General features: G+C 36.9%; 1 protein-coding gene across 2 annotated transcripts in view; it reads right to left on the bottom strand.

Annotated features, from left to right (window-relative positions):
- The window catches only part of GNAS (GNAS complex locus), an 84,165-nt gene extending 66,032 nt beyond the window's left edge, over positions 1-18,133 (bottom strand). For both annotated transcript variants that reach the window (XM_009998632.1, XM_009998631.1), the window contains exon 1: positions 18,063-18,133. In XM_009998632.1, coding sequence (XP_009996934.1) covers positions 18,063-18,097 — 35 coding nt within the window. In that variant the 5' untranslated portion in view covers positions 18,098-18,133. The remainder of the gene's footprint in view (positions 1-18,062) is intronic.
- Between the last annotated feature and the right edge of the window lie 269 nt (positions 18,134-18,402).

Raw genomic sequence — 18,402 nt, forward strand, 5'->3', positions numbered from 1 at the left:
AAATTACTTAAACGGTATTATTGATCCAACCAGCTGCTTCCTTGACTGCAACAAAAAAACATTGCAAAAACATTCGGAAGCTGGAGATACCTTGGCTGTATCTGAACCTTTCTGATCTCAGTGGTGTTCCAGCTAATGAGGAGGTATTAACCAGACAGTAAAACAAACCTGCAAGATTTGTATTCTAGCCATGGACAACAAAATGAAAAAAGGAAAATAAGAAACTTCAAAGAAGACTTTTTAGATTATTAAAATATTAGTCTTACTGAAAAAATGGAAAAGCATACTGAATGTGACTTAAGTTCAAAACTTGTTATGAATTCTGTGTCTTGGGAGTTCCTAAAGTGCCAGTGACACAACCTGGCAAGGAACCTGAAGAGGAATCACTGTGAATCTTTCTTTTTTATTTTTCCGTAATCCTCCACAAGTGCCCTTTCTGATAAATTATACTGGACCACACCAACTCAAACTCACTGGTCTAATGTAGCGTGGCACAGATTTTTAGAAATTATTTTCCTGGAAATTTCAGCAGACCAAGATGCCACGATGTTACAGAAAATGTGTGCTTAGTACCACAAATTTGATTTTAAAAATGAAAAAGAATTCAGCAAATAATCAGTATCTGTAAAATTCTAAAATACACTGTTTATCAGATATATAAAACAGACTACACTGTTTCTGCACATTAATAAGAGAAGCTGCTTCTCAGCCAAGAGGTGAAACACAAGGTAGGGTGGAAAGGGAGAGGAAGCAAGAGAAAGAACAAGAGTGGAAATAAATGTCTCCTCTCTCCCTCCCCCCTTAATAATAATAATAACAACAACCTGCCTCAATAGAGAGTAAGAACAATAGTCTTTGGCTAGTTCTTCTATATACCTGACCATTCAGAGCAATCCAATAGTAATTTCCTTTATATCACCAACTTTGTCAAGAATACTGCTGTAATTCGGCTGCTGCAGCAGCTCAGCACAGCTCACCAGTACAGCTCTACCACTCACATCTGCAGCCTCAGTTCTCTGGTCTGTTTGCCAGCTTTATGAAACAGCAATTCTCAAACTGTTTTGTTACAAGGACGGGCTAGATTGTACATGGGGCAATGTACACTGTTAGAAAGCTGCCAAAATGCAGTAGGCAGACTCAGCCCAGGAGCGCTGGGGCTGCTCTGGGCAGCAGCTGCTCAGCCTGGTGGGTCCCACAGAGACAGCAGGATGGGTGCTGGGGCTCCTGCTACACCCCTGGCCCTGCCAAACTGTGCCCTGTCCAGGTATGTTCCCAGCCACTGGGAGGAACGTTCCCCACTTTAGTAATCACTACCACACAGCAAGGAAGACAAGGCTTTCCTCAGAAACATTTAGCATACAGAATTACAAAATCTTTCTTCACGAAAAGTTTCAGAGAAAGAGAAAACAAGTTTATTCCCACAAACTAAAGGAGCGTATTTTCAACACATACAAACAATATGCAGAACTGCCCCATGAATCTACTACCTGGAAATCAGATATCAACAGATCTACCTACAGCATAATAATATCCACTGGCATCTCCTCACATACTTTCGTGCAGCAATTAAGCAAGACTCTTCAGGAGTTCAGACCTCCTATGGAACACAACCAAATGCATATGCTATGTGTTCCAAATACATTTATGTAACGTTTGAGTCAAGTATTTTTGTAGGTTATTAATAGTTGCTGTTGGCAGAGAACAGCTACATTTCTCTAAAAACATATATTATGTAAACCTAGTCATAAACATTTTTATGAGTATGTTTTTTATAAAGGACTGTACTGACATTAGCCAACCCTCAATCCTTCCTAAAGGGTAGATTAAGTATTAAAGTACATCCAAGGTGTGGCACCGTATCAGTTTACCCTTAGTGGCAGTTACACTTAAACAATTAGAGCAAATTCTCTATCAGCTCCATCATTTGATACCAGAAGCCTCTGACAATACTGAATTTTACCAAGCGATTCTGATGGAAAAGACCCCAGCAGACAACTTACAGTCTAAGCTGTGTAACTACATGTGAAGTCACTAAAGGGGAAAAAAAATAAAATAATCATTTTTACACTACGTGATAATCATGCAATCTGCAAGGTAGGAAGGTAGTGAAAGCATTCTGTCTCAAGCACCCTGCACTTCAAAGAGGACTTCAAATACTTGTCTGACCTAAATTTATAATTTCTGCATTAGCAATCGATAAAAAAGGAGTGGGAAGAGAATAAGTAACTGGGTAATGATTTCACATTGGGCAATCAACATTCATATCCAGTATTAATATTCAGGAAATGCCCCAAGTCTCAATCATTAATGATTAAGTATCACCACACCCTGGAATATTTTACTGCCTATCTGTATTGACATCATGAGATCCAAACTTCAAACGTGATTGCTTGCCATCTTCTCAGAATTAAGGGATACTGGCAACAAGAGCATATATAAACTCCACCTCTGTGCCAAGGCAACAGACAGCTGAACTGAAAAAGCTGCAGTCTCAACTTCCAATTCAACGGCTTGAGGACATATTAAGACATTTTTAAATACAAACAATCATCTTTTGGAAGACTGAATTTAGCAAATTTAAACCTTGGACTACAAGGGACTCCTCGAATTTAACAAGAAGCAATCCATCATTTCACCCCACTTAGTGTCATACTTGTGCTGCACAACTTTCCAGAACACTGACAGCCACACTCCTGAGCTCACAGAACCCAGCTTTCACACATGGAACTGCTCTAGGAATCAAAAACACTCTTCCACACCCGGCATCGCAAAGGAGCCCCATGTTACAATTCTGTGACAACGGCTTCAGCAGACACCAGGAATCCTTAGTGCCAGGAGCTAAGGCAGGTCCAAAAGGCACCTGCAGAGCCTTCCCAGCTGCTCCTGCACCAGCTCAGATGCTGCCCTTGAAGAAAACAGCTGAGACCAGACCCACACCTCTGACTGTACTCACACACAACTTATCTTCACAACACATAAATGGCCGTTGAGTCTTTACACAGGCTGTGCCTAGGTCCTGAAACAGGCAGTTTTTGAATGGGGATTTAACCTGCTCTGCCAGCAGCAATGGAAGGACATGATGGCAGATGATGCACCACATCCACCAAGCCCCTTCACAGGCAACAACTGCAAGGGGGCCTGCAAGCTGCCTTCTACCAAACCTTAATTCAGTGCATTTACTCAACAAAATTAACACTGAATTCAGAAGTCCAGCAACATTCAGATACAATTACACTGTACTCACTTTTATAGTAACTTCAAATGAAGCTTTTTAAAAACCCTAATCCAAGTAGATATTTCAATATTTAAATGTTTTTGCAGTATTACTGTTCTTAAAGATACTACAGCACAATCTGAAGTCATGTATTTACTTTCATTTTGCAAAAAGGTATTTATTTTTGTGACAAAGATGCTCTCCATAAAGTAACTGGGTGTCCTTTTTTTTTGTTGAAACAAAAGCTAGACAAAAAGAGAAAAGCAACAAACACATTGTGAATATTATCAGGTAACATGCACATTTATTTGCTTGAAAACCTGAAGTTTAAGGTACTGCAGTCACATTGAGCACCACTCCACACAACTACTATACAAAGGGTTAACATACAATACGTAGCAGTTAATTGTCATAGATAACAATAGCTACAGTTCAATAAATTGGTAGAAGGATTATAGTGCAGCTTTACTACTATTGCCAACACTTTTACTGATGTCCTTATTACTTTTTTTATAGCGTACCACTCTTGAGCAACCAGTTTATAATATTTACCCTTTTAAAACTAGGTATACAGAGAATATGTATATATAAAAAAGGGCAACTAAGTTTACATGGCAATACTGGTGCAGCAGCTAACACATCACATATATACAGTAATTACACACATCTTGAGCAGACAAACCTACTTATAAGCCTAGAGGCAAAAGACAGCTGCCAAAATCCATGCATTTTATGCATTACAAAAAAGCATGAACTAGGACTGGCCTTCTCACTTAGAAGATGAGGATAAAAATACCACCACTACAAGCAGGTTTTGTATACACATCACACATAGACACACAGACTACTTTCTAGCTCTAAATTACCTCTATTAGCTGCAGGATGTCAAAAGAAATTTTAGTCCAACACAAATAAACATTAGATGCTGAACATGGTAAAATTACTACATAACACTGGGATGTTTTTTCATTATGTTTTAACTATTTCCAAGAGCAGTTCTTTTGTATGCCTTCACTAATCCAATTTATCCTTAAAGCTAGAAAATATCTAGTAACATTTTTAGTCCTTACATTAAAAGCAACAAGTAACCTACCACCAGTCAAATTGACTGCAACTGAATTTAATAATGTACCACCCCTCTCACACATACAGCAACAACCAGCTCTTCTCAGGCATAGACTTCTTTGGGTCTGTGATGCAGGCAATGAACACACAGACTGTAACTCAAAATGTTTATGTTCTCTTAGTAACAGCCCGAAGTATCACACTACGTTTCAAACATCTTCCACTCATGTGGAAGCAGGATAGCATGAATTTGCCTTGCAACAATAAGCTGTGAATTTGCACACCAAGTGTTAATTTTTTGTGTTTATCTCCACCACACAGAAAATAGCTCCTGTATTACACAGTTTTCTTCTTGTTCCCGATCCACAGGAAAATGGAAGCCTCTTGACAGAAACACCTATGTGGACATCCAGTATATAACCAGACTTAGCACAAAACCACCCTGCACATAAAAGCCTCACTATATCCAGTATGTCTGACAGATGTATGTGTCTTTCATGGACACTGAAGGTGTAATTCAGAACACATCCTAATCTGTGTATAAACTGAACATATCCACATTTCTGACACATTTGCAGTACATCCCTTTATTACTATTCTCACTCAGAAGTGAAATAAGTGCATTTCTAAGACCATCACTTTCAGAAAAAAAATTAAAGGGAAGCAATTAATTGTGACTGGGACCAGGAGTCCCCCAAATGAAAACCTGTGAGATAGCTTAATTCACTGACAGCTTAATGGCACACAACTCTAATTCCAGAGAGACTGTGACTGAGGAAAAGTGACTGTTCAGTGTCAGAACTTGCTTTTAAAAAAATGTGTTAGAATTTCTTACTGTTTTTTTAGGAATTAGTTATGGAATTTTAAATTACCTTTTCATATAGGCAGTCATTGGCAATGGTGTCCAAAATTAAAATGAACTCAAATAAGACAATCTTAATATAGGTACTTTCTAACTTTTTTGTGTCCTCCATAATGTTGCTTTAGTCAGTCTACAGGTAATATATAATTTTCTTTCTAAACTGAAATTAAGCTACCATAGAAACTGAAGAACCTAAAACCAGAATACTTTTCCCAAATCCTATTTAATTTTCATTTTGATCTCCTTTGCTTTAGTGCTTTGTTTGCTGCTTAATCACATTTTGCAAAGAAAACGATAAAAAAACCAACCCGCTCTATTTATTCCTTTATAAACATTACAGCATTATCAAGTAATAAAGGACCTACACACAACCTATCTTACTTCTAGTTTGGAAGGCACTCCAGGTGATAAATATTTTAATGAAATTCAACACAGTGCAGGTGCATCAGCATGAAATGAACAGATAGTGATGGCTATGTATCAACAAAAAAAAAAAAAATCTTCCAAGGCTTTCCAGCAGTCCAGCTAGAAACACAGGAATTAAATACAGGTCAGAGAAAGAAATACATACCCTAAACTAACTCCTGTCCTCTTGGAACTAAACCCTGCCCTCTGCTCTATGAAGCATAAAAATAATTGAGCTTCACTCACTGAAAGGAAAAAAAGTCTTTTCATTTAATAATCTTATGGTTACTTGATTAGTGCTTGGAAAACAGATAGCACTACTAGTGCTAAATATTATTAGCTTTTTTAGAATGTCAGCTACAAACTCACCACTCCTCACTCCTTCTCTTGTAACTCTTTTCATTCATGTCATCAGAAGGCATCTTTATTTTCAGCAACAACTACTCACTTTTTTTTTTTTTAATGCTACTGGATGTGCAGAACTACTGTTGAGGTTGCTTGGCAACTAGTGAGATGTATCAGAAATAGAAAAGGTCCAGAATGAATGGAACTGAAGAGAACTATATTTGGTTTCATTAAGAGATACTAATGCATTCGAACCATACCAATTTAAATTATCTACAGTAAGGTGAAATTTTGCTGTTTCTTTCAAAATACAGACATCCATAATGATGGAGTCCCACTAAATCCATTAACCACCTTGTCAGGCACATATGTGCCTGCCTGTACAGAAGAGACTTCAGAATCAAGGCTTTTACATGGGTTAGCAGTTTGGTATAGCAAGGAACAACCAGCTTACACAGACATTCAGTAAGTACGTCAAAGAGTTTTACGTCAGAAAGAAACTAATATTTCAGTCTGCCTTTCAAAGTCCCAGAGGCCACTGTGCTTACCCATATACTTTAGTATTAAGTTGAACTTTCAAATTAAACAATTTTTGTTGAAGATCACAAATTAAAACCAGATCAAGATTCCTGCAATGGCAGAGAACTGATTACAAGAAGTCTGCCGTAATAATTCAAGGAGGTCAAAAAATACTTATGCAGTAGAAGTCAGAAACATGCCTAACAGTCCCTGGTGAGTTTCTTTCTTAGATCAAGTTCTTCAACTAACTTTATCTGGATCATGTGAGTAAGAATCAATCAGTTAGGCACAGAAGTTTGTCTTCTAACATCACCTCAGACCCCGTCCAACCTTTGATGCTTCAGAAGGAAGTGAAAACAGTGACAAAACAAAACTAGCAGACTACCTAAAGGGAAAAAACAAAACCAAAAGTCAACTCCCACGCTTCCCCACCTCCCTGATGCCTGCAGGCAAGCACAGGACTCAGGGTTTCCAGGCTTCAAATACCAACTCAGAATTGCACAGATCACAGTGATGTTCAGGGTAAATAACAGCAAAAAACAAAAGCCCATAGCTGCAAAAGTAGGTAATTTGCAGCACATGAAGCAGGCTTTATGTTTCCAAAGCATGAACGAAATTGTGAGGAAAAAGCCAGACCTTATGCTGCCTACCTTATTTCCCAGTTTTTTTCTGACTCCCTACAATTGTGCAAAATAAGCAGAAACCCGTTACTAAACTCAGCCTTTTTTACTTTTCTCTAGCCCCGTATTTTCCAAAAATATGGTGTCAAAAAAGATACTGAGCTAACAGAATGCTATGAAGTTCTTTGGTGATAAACATAAGCAATGTAAACACATGATTGCTTAAGATGCAATTACATACAATGAAGACTATCCAATTAAGTGAAGGCAAAACAGAGGCAGTATGGAGCACCTCGAGCTCCCAACGGTTTGGGGAAATTAAGAGTCTGGGGACACACTTCCCTCCCATTTTCAAATAAAAAACCTAAAAGGTGAAATAGCAATTTTTAAGCATCACATTATGTAAGTTATGGAATGAATTTCTAACTACAATGTTCAGCACAAGCAGCATGTGTTCCTATGAGTAACTATTTTGAAAACATTAATCATTTTTACATACCAAAAGTAAAAGGTTGCATCTAATTTACAGGCACCTATTTTAGTATGCTGCAAAACCCAGTACTGAAAAATCAGTAACTTGTACACTACTGAAATTTAACAACAAAAATCCCTGTACAACCCCACAAAGCACATGTTGTACAGCATGCTTGCTGCAAAGTACATTGAGACAAAGTATCAGAGTGTCATATTGACACTCCCCTCTGCAGCTGTTTTGTCAAATATTTGGAAGTGTAGGTCAGGACACAAGCACTAGAGCTGCTCTTCCTGAGCTGCATATAGACTTGGGACTTTTACAGTAGATTGGGTCAGAGTATCATAACCTGAGTACTGAACTGAGCCTCTCTCAGTTTTCTCCCTCACCTAAAGGAAAAATAATTCCTCAGCTTTGCATTGTTCCTATAGTTTTTTTAATGAATAATGCAGTTCCGAGATTATATTCTCATTTACCAAAACAAAAAAGTGTAAGTAAAAGGTATTTAATAAAATCTTTTCAGCAAACAGCTAAGTCCTTATGATTACAAACTTTTGCTTATTTTAAAAAGTTATTACAACTGTAAGTTTTCATCTTTATCTTAATGGTCTTAAACTGTTAAAACCAACACAAAATATGTGAAGCTATGCCAATCACTTTTATGTAATTAAATTAAAATTCATTAAGTCAATTAGTTTTACTTTTCCACAGTAATGCCATGTAAAATCAAATTTAGATAGTACATTTATTTTTAAGTTATTTGAATTATCGGGGTTACTACACAGGTCTTACAGATAGTTTTCTGAACTTACTTTGCCAAATGTCCCAGTACTCATTTTTGTGTATTAAAAAAAATTAAATAAAAATCACGCAAGATACGAGCAAAGCATCCTCTGTTATTACAAAATTATTGAAGAAACCAACTCCACTGATACACATTTCCTTGCAACATTTCTAATTAATATGAAGGTTTCTATTATATAGATAATTGTATTGGCAAAACAGAATTAAAATGTCTTAACTTGAAGGAAATAAATCTCTATCTATGGATATAGACCTAGAGACGTGAAGTGAGTACTTAAATCACAATGATTAAGAAGGCAACAGCAAATCCCACAGGGAACTGTGAAGTCACCATTTAAAGCTAAGTGAGACCCATTAGGACTACACCAGATACACTGCACACCTCTACCTGCTCTGTTAGTTAACCCACCATACTTGGGAGGCTACAAGGGTGCAGCTAGGAGAGATTATTAGTTTCTGGTGCCATAATGAAAAAGACAAGGGAACACAACTGACTTACTAAATAGCCCTTTGGAGAATACAGTCAGCAACAGGTAGTAATTAAGCAAGAGGGTCACAAACTTTCTGGTACTTCTTTTAACAGCAAACACCTTCAAACAGAGCATCTCATCAAGGCATTCCACTAATAATGCAATCCTCAAAAAGAAGTAATTTTGCCCCTTAGTTGTCAAAAACATTGCATTTTCTAAGTAAGCTCAGCTGTAAACAGGTAATTCTAATTAATTGCATGTTTACATTAGAGTATGATTGTAGAAGTTACTATTAAAAGCTGATGAAGCTACACTGGTACTGTATCCTAAATACTCTTGCATTTCCTAGGAACTCAAGACTCAATTGTCAAAGTAAAATGGAGGGCATATGATTTTCAACATCACAATTCAAGTTACATTTAAAGAAAACAACCATCATCAGTGGAAATTCCTTCATTTCAACTTGAGCGCTTTGAGTGACCAAGATTAAGCTGAGCAATTTCTGTATCTCAGCTCCTCATCAGAGATGGGACTTGAGGAACCCTAATGTACAAACGCATGATATATCTAAAAATAAAGATAAATCTGCCTGCTGGATTATACTTCAAAGCATTAGCTATGTCTGCCTTGATCTTACAAAACTGGAACAAGAGCAGTGGTTTTCATTTTTTTAAAAAAATCCCTCAGAACCCCCCAAACCTGCTCTCCCATCCCAGGAGAAGGGAAATTAGAGGACACATCTTTGCTCTTACTGAACCTATCCCACAGAGACCATAACAACACAGCACACCCAGCAGCCTAAGAAACAGAACAAGAAATAATGCTCGTATCTAGATTGCTAGAAGGAGCTGAGAAAGGCACAGCATTTATTAATAATAAATTATATCTTATGGGACAAACACACTAGAGGTTTTAACTTAACGAAATTGAAAAAACCTCCCCAGCTGGGATGACTAGGAACAGATAAAATGTAGCTCTGTAACAAAGCAAGGGGAATCTTCATGGACTGTAATAATACAAAAGTATAGTTTTAATTAAAAAAAAAAATACCTTTCATGATTATAAAAGTATTCTGTTCATATATAAAGTAATTCAAGCATCCACCTGCACAAATCAGTAAAATTGGTTTTTTTACTGGGAAAATCAGAGTATTGCACAGTCTGCATCTCCAAATTATATGGGACAAGAAATAATCCAGTGAGATACTACAAGAGAAAATCCTTCACAATTCTCTAACACTGGCTCGAGAAAAGGTAATCACTGTGCAGGTCTAATTCTTCATAAGAGCTGGGGATAATCTGTACACTGATTTCTTTTTCAGAAAGGACACTGAAGTGTGGAATATAGATACATATTTAATGTATAGATATATCTAATATTCTCCATAAGGAGTCCTACTTTTAAATTCTCTGAAGTTTTTGGAGGCATTTAATGTAGTTTGTGATTTATTTAAAAACAAGTTAAACAGAATCTGGTCCATTGGCTTATACTAGTAGATGTTTGCTAAAGATAAGAAAATGGAGAAAAACACCACTACCATTTAAACTCATGAACGTGCAGGTAATTTTTTTTTTTTAAATATTTGGAGTTAATTGAGGAAGAACACGATTTATTTTAGCTGTTTTCTCTCAGTCTCACTCTCTCTCAGATGCTGTTGTTCAACTTCAACCAAACCTTAAAGGAGGGTTGCTGTTGCAGATTAATTTCCAGAAATGAAAATCAGAGGCTGAGTAGAAGACAGATGAAAATGAGTGCTCCAATGTGGGAAACGGAGGAAGAATTCACGTAGATTTACACCGGCCACAGAACATGGTGACTTTGTGCAGGTAGTAAGAAAAGCAGAAAAAAAGGAAGACAAAGGAAAGGACAATCCAGGAGTACCTAGACATCAGTGTTGCAGGGAATATCAGGGCCCTGGACTAGAATGAGGACTGCATCGGCTGGAGGAAACAGGAGATGCTTGGAAAGCTGTGAGTGCAGCAGGGAGGAACAGCAGATGCTCTGGGGGACTAGGAGGGACTATTGCAGGAAAGATTTAGGAGACAGAACAAGTTACAGAATTCAGACTTTGTTAGCTCAACAAGTAACAGACAAGTTGGGGGTTTTTTGTGTTTTGAGAAGGTAAGGGGAAACTTGAAAATTTTGTAAGAAAAATTTTATTTTCATTTATCTGTTATTACCAAAACTAACAGGTAAAATCCCACACCTATGACCAAAAGTCAAAATCCTCCCTGACCCATTCACGTTTGCCACATTGTTATGTCTTAGGCTCTCCTCTGTTCCTCTCTTTTGCATCTCAGGTTACATGACTCATGCTTATTCCACTATTCATAGTTATTGCCCTCCAAGCCCTCTACAACACTAACTATAAAGCTTTCTACTAGGTCGGTAGTTGCTTATGCATACTTAAAAAGCTTTTGTGAAATTTACACATCCAACCAAGTAGAACTACTACTGTATTTTTGGCCAGGCCCTTTACATGGCAAATAATGTATGCTACATATGCAAACTTAGCTTAAGGGACTACTGATGTGTTGTTGCTGGTGTTGTTTTTAAAGCAGAAAACTGATAGATTTAACTGAAAGCACAAATGCCAAGTTGCAAGGCCAGAAACAGTAATTCTAAGGACAGAGAGCTCTCAACATGCAACATATAAAACTGGTAGTTTAAATACTGATTTGCTATAAGAATTTAGTATTTCCCACCAACCAGTAAATACAGATAAGATGGATGCTCTGGTATGAGCAACACCTTGTTTCCCATACAACTATAAAAACAGACATTCTTATCTTCAATTCTCACTTGCCTTCTTTTATTTGAGTAAAAGTTTCTTGAAAAAGCAAACATACAAAACAGGCAGTTGAAAATAAAGCATGATGTAAAAATGAAAGTCTTGTTTCCTTCAATACTGTGTTGTCATCTCTCCATTTATGGTCAGCTGAAGCCTACCACAAGCATCTAAAAAGATAAAACTAACCAATATTTTTAATTTTTAGATTCCTTCATATACTGCTCTTCTGTAATACTTTCAAGAACCTAAATAACATCATTTTGAAAAAAAAAATCACTTCACTTGTACATGGAAATTTTAAAATTATTTTTAGATTTCAGAATGCCTCTGAGCAAGGTAAAGGAGTTATTCCATTCACTATTAGAATATAGCACCAGTATGTTAATACTCCTTGCCAAATAAGGCTCAGTGTAGGTATCATAAGCTATCAAAGGGTTCTGAAAACTCATCTTACAGTATTTAAAAATCACACTCAAGTAGCAGATCTAAATGCAAAACATTTGCACATGTTCCTAATGGAGAATGTCTCATATCTTATAGCAAGATACAACAAAAAACTTGAAAAACCCAGAAACTGGAAACTTTTCTCCTTTTTTTCTTTATGACAAAATGAAACATTGATGCTTCATTAAGTTCAGGTTTACGTTTTTCAGCAAATGGAATTTTCCCCTTTGTAAAAATAAAAGTATTTCCAAATAAAATATAATTTCAAGCACATAAACACAACATTAAACATCCTAACAAGGAATTTCTTGTTTGCTTAGGTTGTTTAACGTCACCAGATATTACCTCCCACTTCTTTCAAGCTGATGGAAGTTATATTTAACTAGCATAAACATTTTGCATATACTTTTACAAGCTTTATGCCATATTGAGTTCTTAATCATAGTATTTAGTTGCTGTTGGTATATTCTCATCTTCTGACAAAACTCAAATACACAACTGTGTCAGTTCTTAGGACAAGCCCTAAAACAGACTGAAATACATATTCCAGCACAGTAACACTTCGTCTGTGTCCTGGAACAGGAGTTGAGAACAAAAAAACCAAAACTCTCTGCCTTAAATCAGCAGAAACTTCCTGATATACATTGTGATGCAAAGAAAGAAAGACAGAAGGGGGGAGGGAAATCATACGCACAAAGCCCTGTCTCCCCCTGCAATTTTCAATGTTACTCAAACAAAAATTATTTTTGTTGCCAGTAGAGTAATATATAATAAAGTCAGTTTACTTCTTGGCAAGGAACTGATGTGACCATTCTAGAAACATGGTATTGGAACACAAATCTAAAGGAACTGTAAAAATAGAGCAATAATGTTTGTATATACAAACTAGTATTAGCCATTAAGAGGGAATTAATTATTTTTAAATACTTAGTCATAAATGTTATACTTTTTCCTCACTCATAGCATGCACTTCCATTAAATCTCACACATAAAAAGACCAAAGTTAGAAAACAAAACACAAGTATCAGATACCAGAAGCATAAAATTACCAAGAGATAATTATTTGGGTCACAAAACAGATTGACCAATGTAACAAGACAACATAATTTCCTGTCTTATGTGATATAAACTACAGTTCAACTTTTGGTGGATGATGTATAAAGATTAGAAAGCACCAGTGACTACTTCTTCTTCCTCACAAATTAGTAAACCCAGGTGAGAAATCAAACCTTTATGAGGGCGACTTGTCTTTAACTTCCCCACTAAGAGAAAGTAATTGTAAAAGTACAAGAGAGATGCAAATATATTTGTCATCACTAGGTCTTCAAAATAAAGCTATTCAGTTCTGCTTCTGCCATTTTAATTGGAAGAATTAATAATACACAAACTCCTACTCAACACTTCAGCATACCAGTTTAAGAAATAAAGTCATCATTATAAAACATCATTTAGAAAACTGAGACTGAGAAGCATTACCCAGAATTCCCTACTATCTCAAGACTTCCTGAATCATAAACAATATCCAAACTTACTAATCACAAAGGCACATTCTCCTTATTTGTCAATTGTTGTACTGGATTTCACCAGATATATTTCGACAATTTATTTATATCTAAATGTTTCTGTTTGTCCCAGTTTTTCCCATGACACTTCAAAACTGTCTACTGCCCTTGCCAATTTCCCACTTTCTAAAATCGTGCATGACAACGACCCTGTCCTTAGAGCCTGTCAGCCAAACCCACAATGATCAGAGAGGAAAGACAACTTAGAAGCTAAGAACCCCAGCCCTGTAACAACACAGAAAAAAAATTGGGTTTTCTCCCCCTCTTCAACCAGTACTGTATATTTACATTCATTCTTCGAACTATATTCCTTACTCCTCTTGACTTCCCTTTCCCATTTTTAATCCTTTCTGGTTCATACAGATTGGCATCTGAGCTTCTGCACAGACAAAAAGAGGAGGTCTTAGCTCCACTTTATCAGTGAATGCTCACAAAACACGGTATGCAACAGCAGAGATCTAGTCCTCTGCAACAGCCTCTTGAAAAGACAGCTGAAGTGCTGAGGAGGTAGGGAAGGAAAGGAAGAGAAGTCACAGGCTTCCTGCTATTACAAGCCAGATTTAAACCCTTTCTACATCACAAGGGGCTTTGTTGTTGGCAGCAATGCAAAGAGCAGAAAATTTGGTTGATACAGAGTTTTCATTATGCTTAAAACACAACTTTTCCACGGTCAAGAGGAGGCACAATGGAAGAACGCTGTAGGAAAGCCACACTCCCATCACCAATGAAACAGATGTATGAAAACGTCGATTGATAGCATGGCCCAGCAAAGCCATCCTGCAAGACCTAAGGAAGGGGGCTGAACTTGCCCAAAAACTCCATTTGGAAAAACCTGTGCTGTAGACCATGTCTTGCTTTTTTAGTACTCTACTCTGGTTACCAGTGCCACAGCACTGCTACTTCCCACACGCCACCTTCACAACAGGAACAAAAAAATAATATACTTTTGTTTCAAACTCAATAACAGATTATAAAAGGAACATTAAGAAAAAAACCTAAACAGCCTTTACTGTAGTTAACTTAGCTAGAACTTTAACCACCTTAAAATTCACCTTAGCATTGTTAACTATCAAGCATATTAATTACCTGGAACACTTAATTCCATACAGTTCCTCAAATAATTAATTAGCTGGAGCGATCAAGGACTGCAATCCCTGAGGAAATTCTTCCAGTTTTGTAGAACTACAGAGATGTCACCTTGTTAAATGCTACAGCTTTACATGAGGCCAATTCACCTAAATGCATGTGATAGCTGTCCCTTCATCTGTTTAGGGGCAGAATCCTAAAAACAAAACAACTTTAAAAAACTGCCACACTCACTGAAGGAAGCAGGTACATTTAGCACTGGACATATTGTTTAGTCACCAGAAATTAGGAAGAGTATTTGAGTAACACTGAAGCAAAACTTTTCATTCCCTTGTTTGTAGTATACTAGTTAACTACCTTTCATAACAAGTATCCTCTTTCTACTTCAAACATCAATTATCACAGGGCAACCAAATCAAAGGCAAAGAAGTTTTAGCTGGGACTTGAAACTGTATTTCCTTCAAGCCATATGAATAAGCTACATCAACAGAAATAATTCAAAAGTAGTTACATACATGAAAATTAACATTAAAAAATCTCTCTATCTCCAGCACACTAGTTTTCACTATTTCTCTGCTGTTATTCATTACAACTGTGGTGTTGCATGCAAACAAGCTTATGTTCTAGAATGGCAGATAAGAAGATCAAGAGAATTAATGCTTTACTTTTCCTGCTCTTCCAAAAAAACTCTATGCTGTCTCTCTCACTTAGCTGAATACCACATCATTTTTCCACAAGGTAAATAGGACAGAAAAGGACTTCATTGGGCAAAAAGGATAGCAGGACAATGTAGGGAGCAGTTAGTTACTTTGAAGAAAATATAAGTTACTTAAGGACTAACATGTAACTTGCAAGGACTTCAAAACACTGAAAAGTGGCCTTCTCCCCACGTAAAACGTATGTTACCTACTCACTGTTTTGGGGGAAAAAAAACAACCCTAAAACTAGATGCACCACAACTTATTTATTGCACATTTTAAATGTACCACTTCTAAATTTGATTTTTATGCACCCGAATGTTCCACTTCATGCCACTCACAGAAGGCCAAGCTCAAAGGACCGACTGCAAGGCAATCCACCCTGGGATGGACAACCTATGGCTCCAGACCCACATGCAGCCAATTCAAGTGTGGCTCCCACACTGGGCTATGCCTTGTGAGTGGCAGCAGGGCTGTGCTGGCATCAGGCTGCTAGGTAATACAAATCCCTTGCTAGGAGGAGGAAGAAGCCAGCAAAGGCTCCTGAGGCCAAATTTTCCATGTTGCCCAGAAATCCAGCTGCACACTCAGCTCAGCTCCAACCTACAACACAGAAGTCAGATACTCAAGGAATGCACCACTGTTGCAAATCCCAGAATGTGTCCCAGGCCCTGCCTAGCAGGCTTTGTGTAACGGGCTTCTGGGCTCCCAGTGTGGCACAAATTTGGGTATGCAGGGCTCAGACAGTTATCTGGGTAGATAACGTAATACACCATTCATTACACAGCAGCATAATCTCTTTAAGATCATATGTATGCTTAGAAAACTTAGAAAAACTGTGCTGGTTAAATGAATTGATACTTTTAAAGGTGCCAGGGATCCCCAACTTCCACCTTCAATGATGAACTTTCTACTTAGCACCTCATGTTGAGAGATGCTACATCAAAATCAATTTATGCAAACCTTTTCAGTCACACAAGTCCTTTAAGAGGTCTTTAGTAACATGAGCAGCCAAAACAATGGAGACAACTCAGCAGCAGCAGGATGCAGGACTGAGCACTTTAAAGTTGTATTGAATTAACAAAAAATATTACCCATAAAGAGGAACTAAAAACACATAGCACAGAATGTAATTTCTAATTTATTATGAATCAGATTGATTTTTCTTCCAAAAGACCATGTACCTTACCCTGAACTAGCATTTTGGGATTAGGAAGAAGTATAGTCCAAGCTCTTCAGCTAAACTTTTAAACTCAAGACATTCTCAGTAAATCTGGGTAGATAACGTAATACACCATTCATTACACAGCAGCATAATCTCTTTAAGATCATACGTATGCTTAGAAAACTTAGAAAAACTGTGCTGGTTAAATGAATTGATACTTTTAAAGGTGCCAGGGATCCCCAACTTCCACCTTCAATGATGAACTTTCTACTTAGCACCTCATGTTGAGAGATGCTACATCAAAATCAATTTATGCAAACCTTTTCAGTCACACAAGTCCTTTAAGAGGTCTTTAGTAACATGAGCAGCCAAAACAATGGAGACAACTCAGCAGCAGCAGGATGCAGGACTGAGCACTTTAAAGTTGTATTGAATTAACAAAAAATATTACCCATAAAGAGGAACTAAAAACACATAGCACAGAATGTAATTTCTAATTTATTATGAATCAGATTGATTTTTCTTCCAAAAGACCATGTAACCCTGAACTAGCAAGCATTTTGGGATTAGGAAGAAGTATAGTCCAAGCTCTTCAGCTAAACTTTTAAACTCAAGACATTCTCAGTAATTAACTACTGAAAGACTAGTGAAACTCTCATCTTCTCAAAAAGACAGGATTCACAAAAGCCAGAGGATGCCAAGACAAAAATACTGTTTGAAAACAAGACAAAACCAGTAATACAATCTAAAGAAATTAAACACTGAGAATAAACTCTGAAATTCCAACATCTTCATTCAATTAGAATTAATTTAGCAGGTTTTTATTCACCTTGAAAGCATAAACTAACATGCTGAAGAATCTCTTCCTACTCTCTAGCAAGGTCAGATGAAAAGATAGCAGACACAAATCCTTCTCAGACAAAAGAATAGATTTCTGTTTTCCTTATCCTAATGCCATTGCCCACCTCATAGCTATCAAATAATTAACAGATTTTAAGTACAAACAAGAAAAGCTTTCAGAAACATAATTTAACACAAACATCTGGACAAGCAAACACAACAGGAGTGAAGAAAATCAAACCTATTCCACTCAAAATTCACAGTAGTCTCATTTTGTGAGGAAAGAGAAACAAAATCTTTACCTGCTCTAAATAAAGATAATTGTATTAATTTTGTACAGTAACAGAAGGCATGTTTACAGCAGTATGAATCAATGTGCTGTAGCAGAGGTAAATCAGTGTCAGCCATGTTGTGAAAGAAACTGCAGTTAAAAAAACAAAACACAAAACTTAAGCCTTAATCAAATCAGCTATACTGAACCTTAACATAAGTAATTTTGTAACATCAGCTCTCACTTATTATTGGTGCATGACTTCTTCAAGTTAATGTCTATTAACCTCATCTAAATATACACTTCCAAATTCTAGAGACAATGAAACAGTAGCGAGAATATGCCAAGATATAAAACAGCAGCAATACTACTCTGCAGTGCACACAGACATGAGGTAGGTTGTGAAGTGAAAAAAAAAAATGCACTTACTCAGCGTTAAATCCATTCACATGCAAGATCCTCATCTGTTTGACTATTGTGCTTTTACCGGATTCACCAGCACCTAGAAAATGAAAGTAAATCAATTTCAGAAGGAAGCATCAGTGATGAAGAGACACACTAGAATTTTTTCTTCAGGGTAAAACCAAGAAAGCTGGTTTACTCAGTGCAAGACTGAAAAGTGAAAGAAAAAGGAGTAATTGCCACTGGAAACTTCAGTTGTAGCTAAAAATAAATGCCCGGCTCAAGTCATGTGTCAGATCTGAATCTTGGATCATTTCACTGTCCATTTTTCTAGTGTCAACGTTAAAAGCAGATTGCAGGGTTTGGA

This window comes from Chaetura pelagica, unplaced genomic scaffold, assembly GCF_000747805.2.
Source record: "Chaetura pelagica isolate M959 unplaced genomic scaffold, ChaPel_1.0 scaffold275, whole genome shotgun sequence".
NCBI lineage: Eukaryota > Metazoa > Chordata > Aves > Apodiformes > Apodidae > Chaetura > Chaetura pelagica.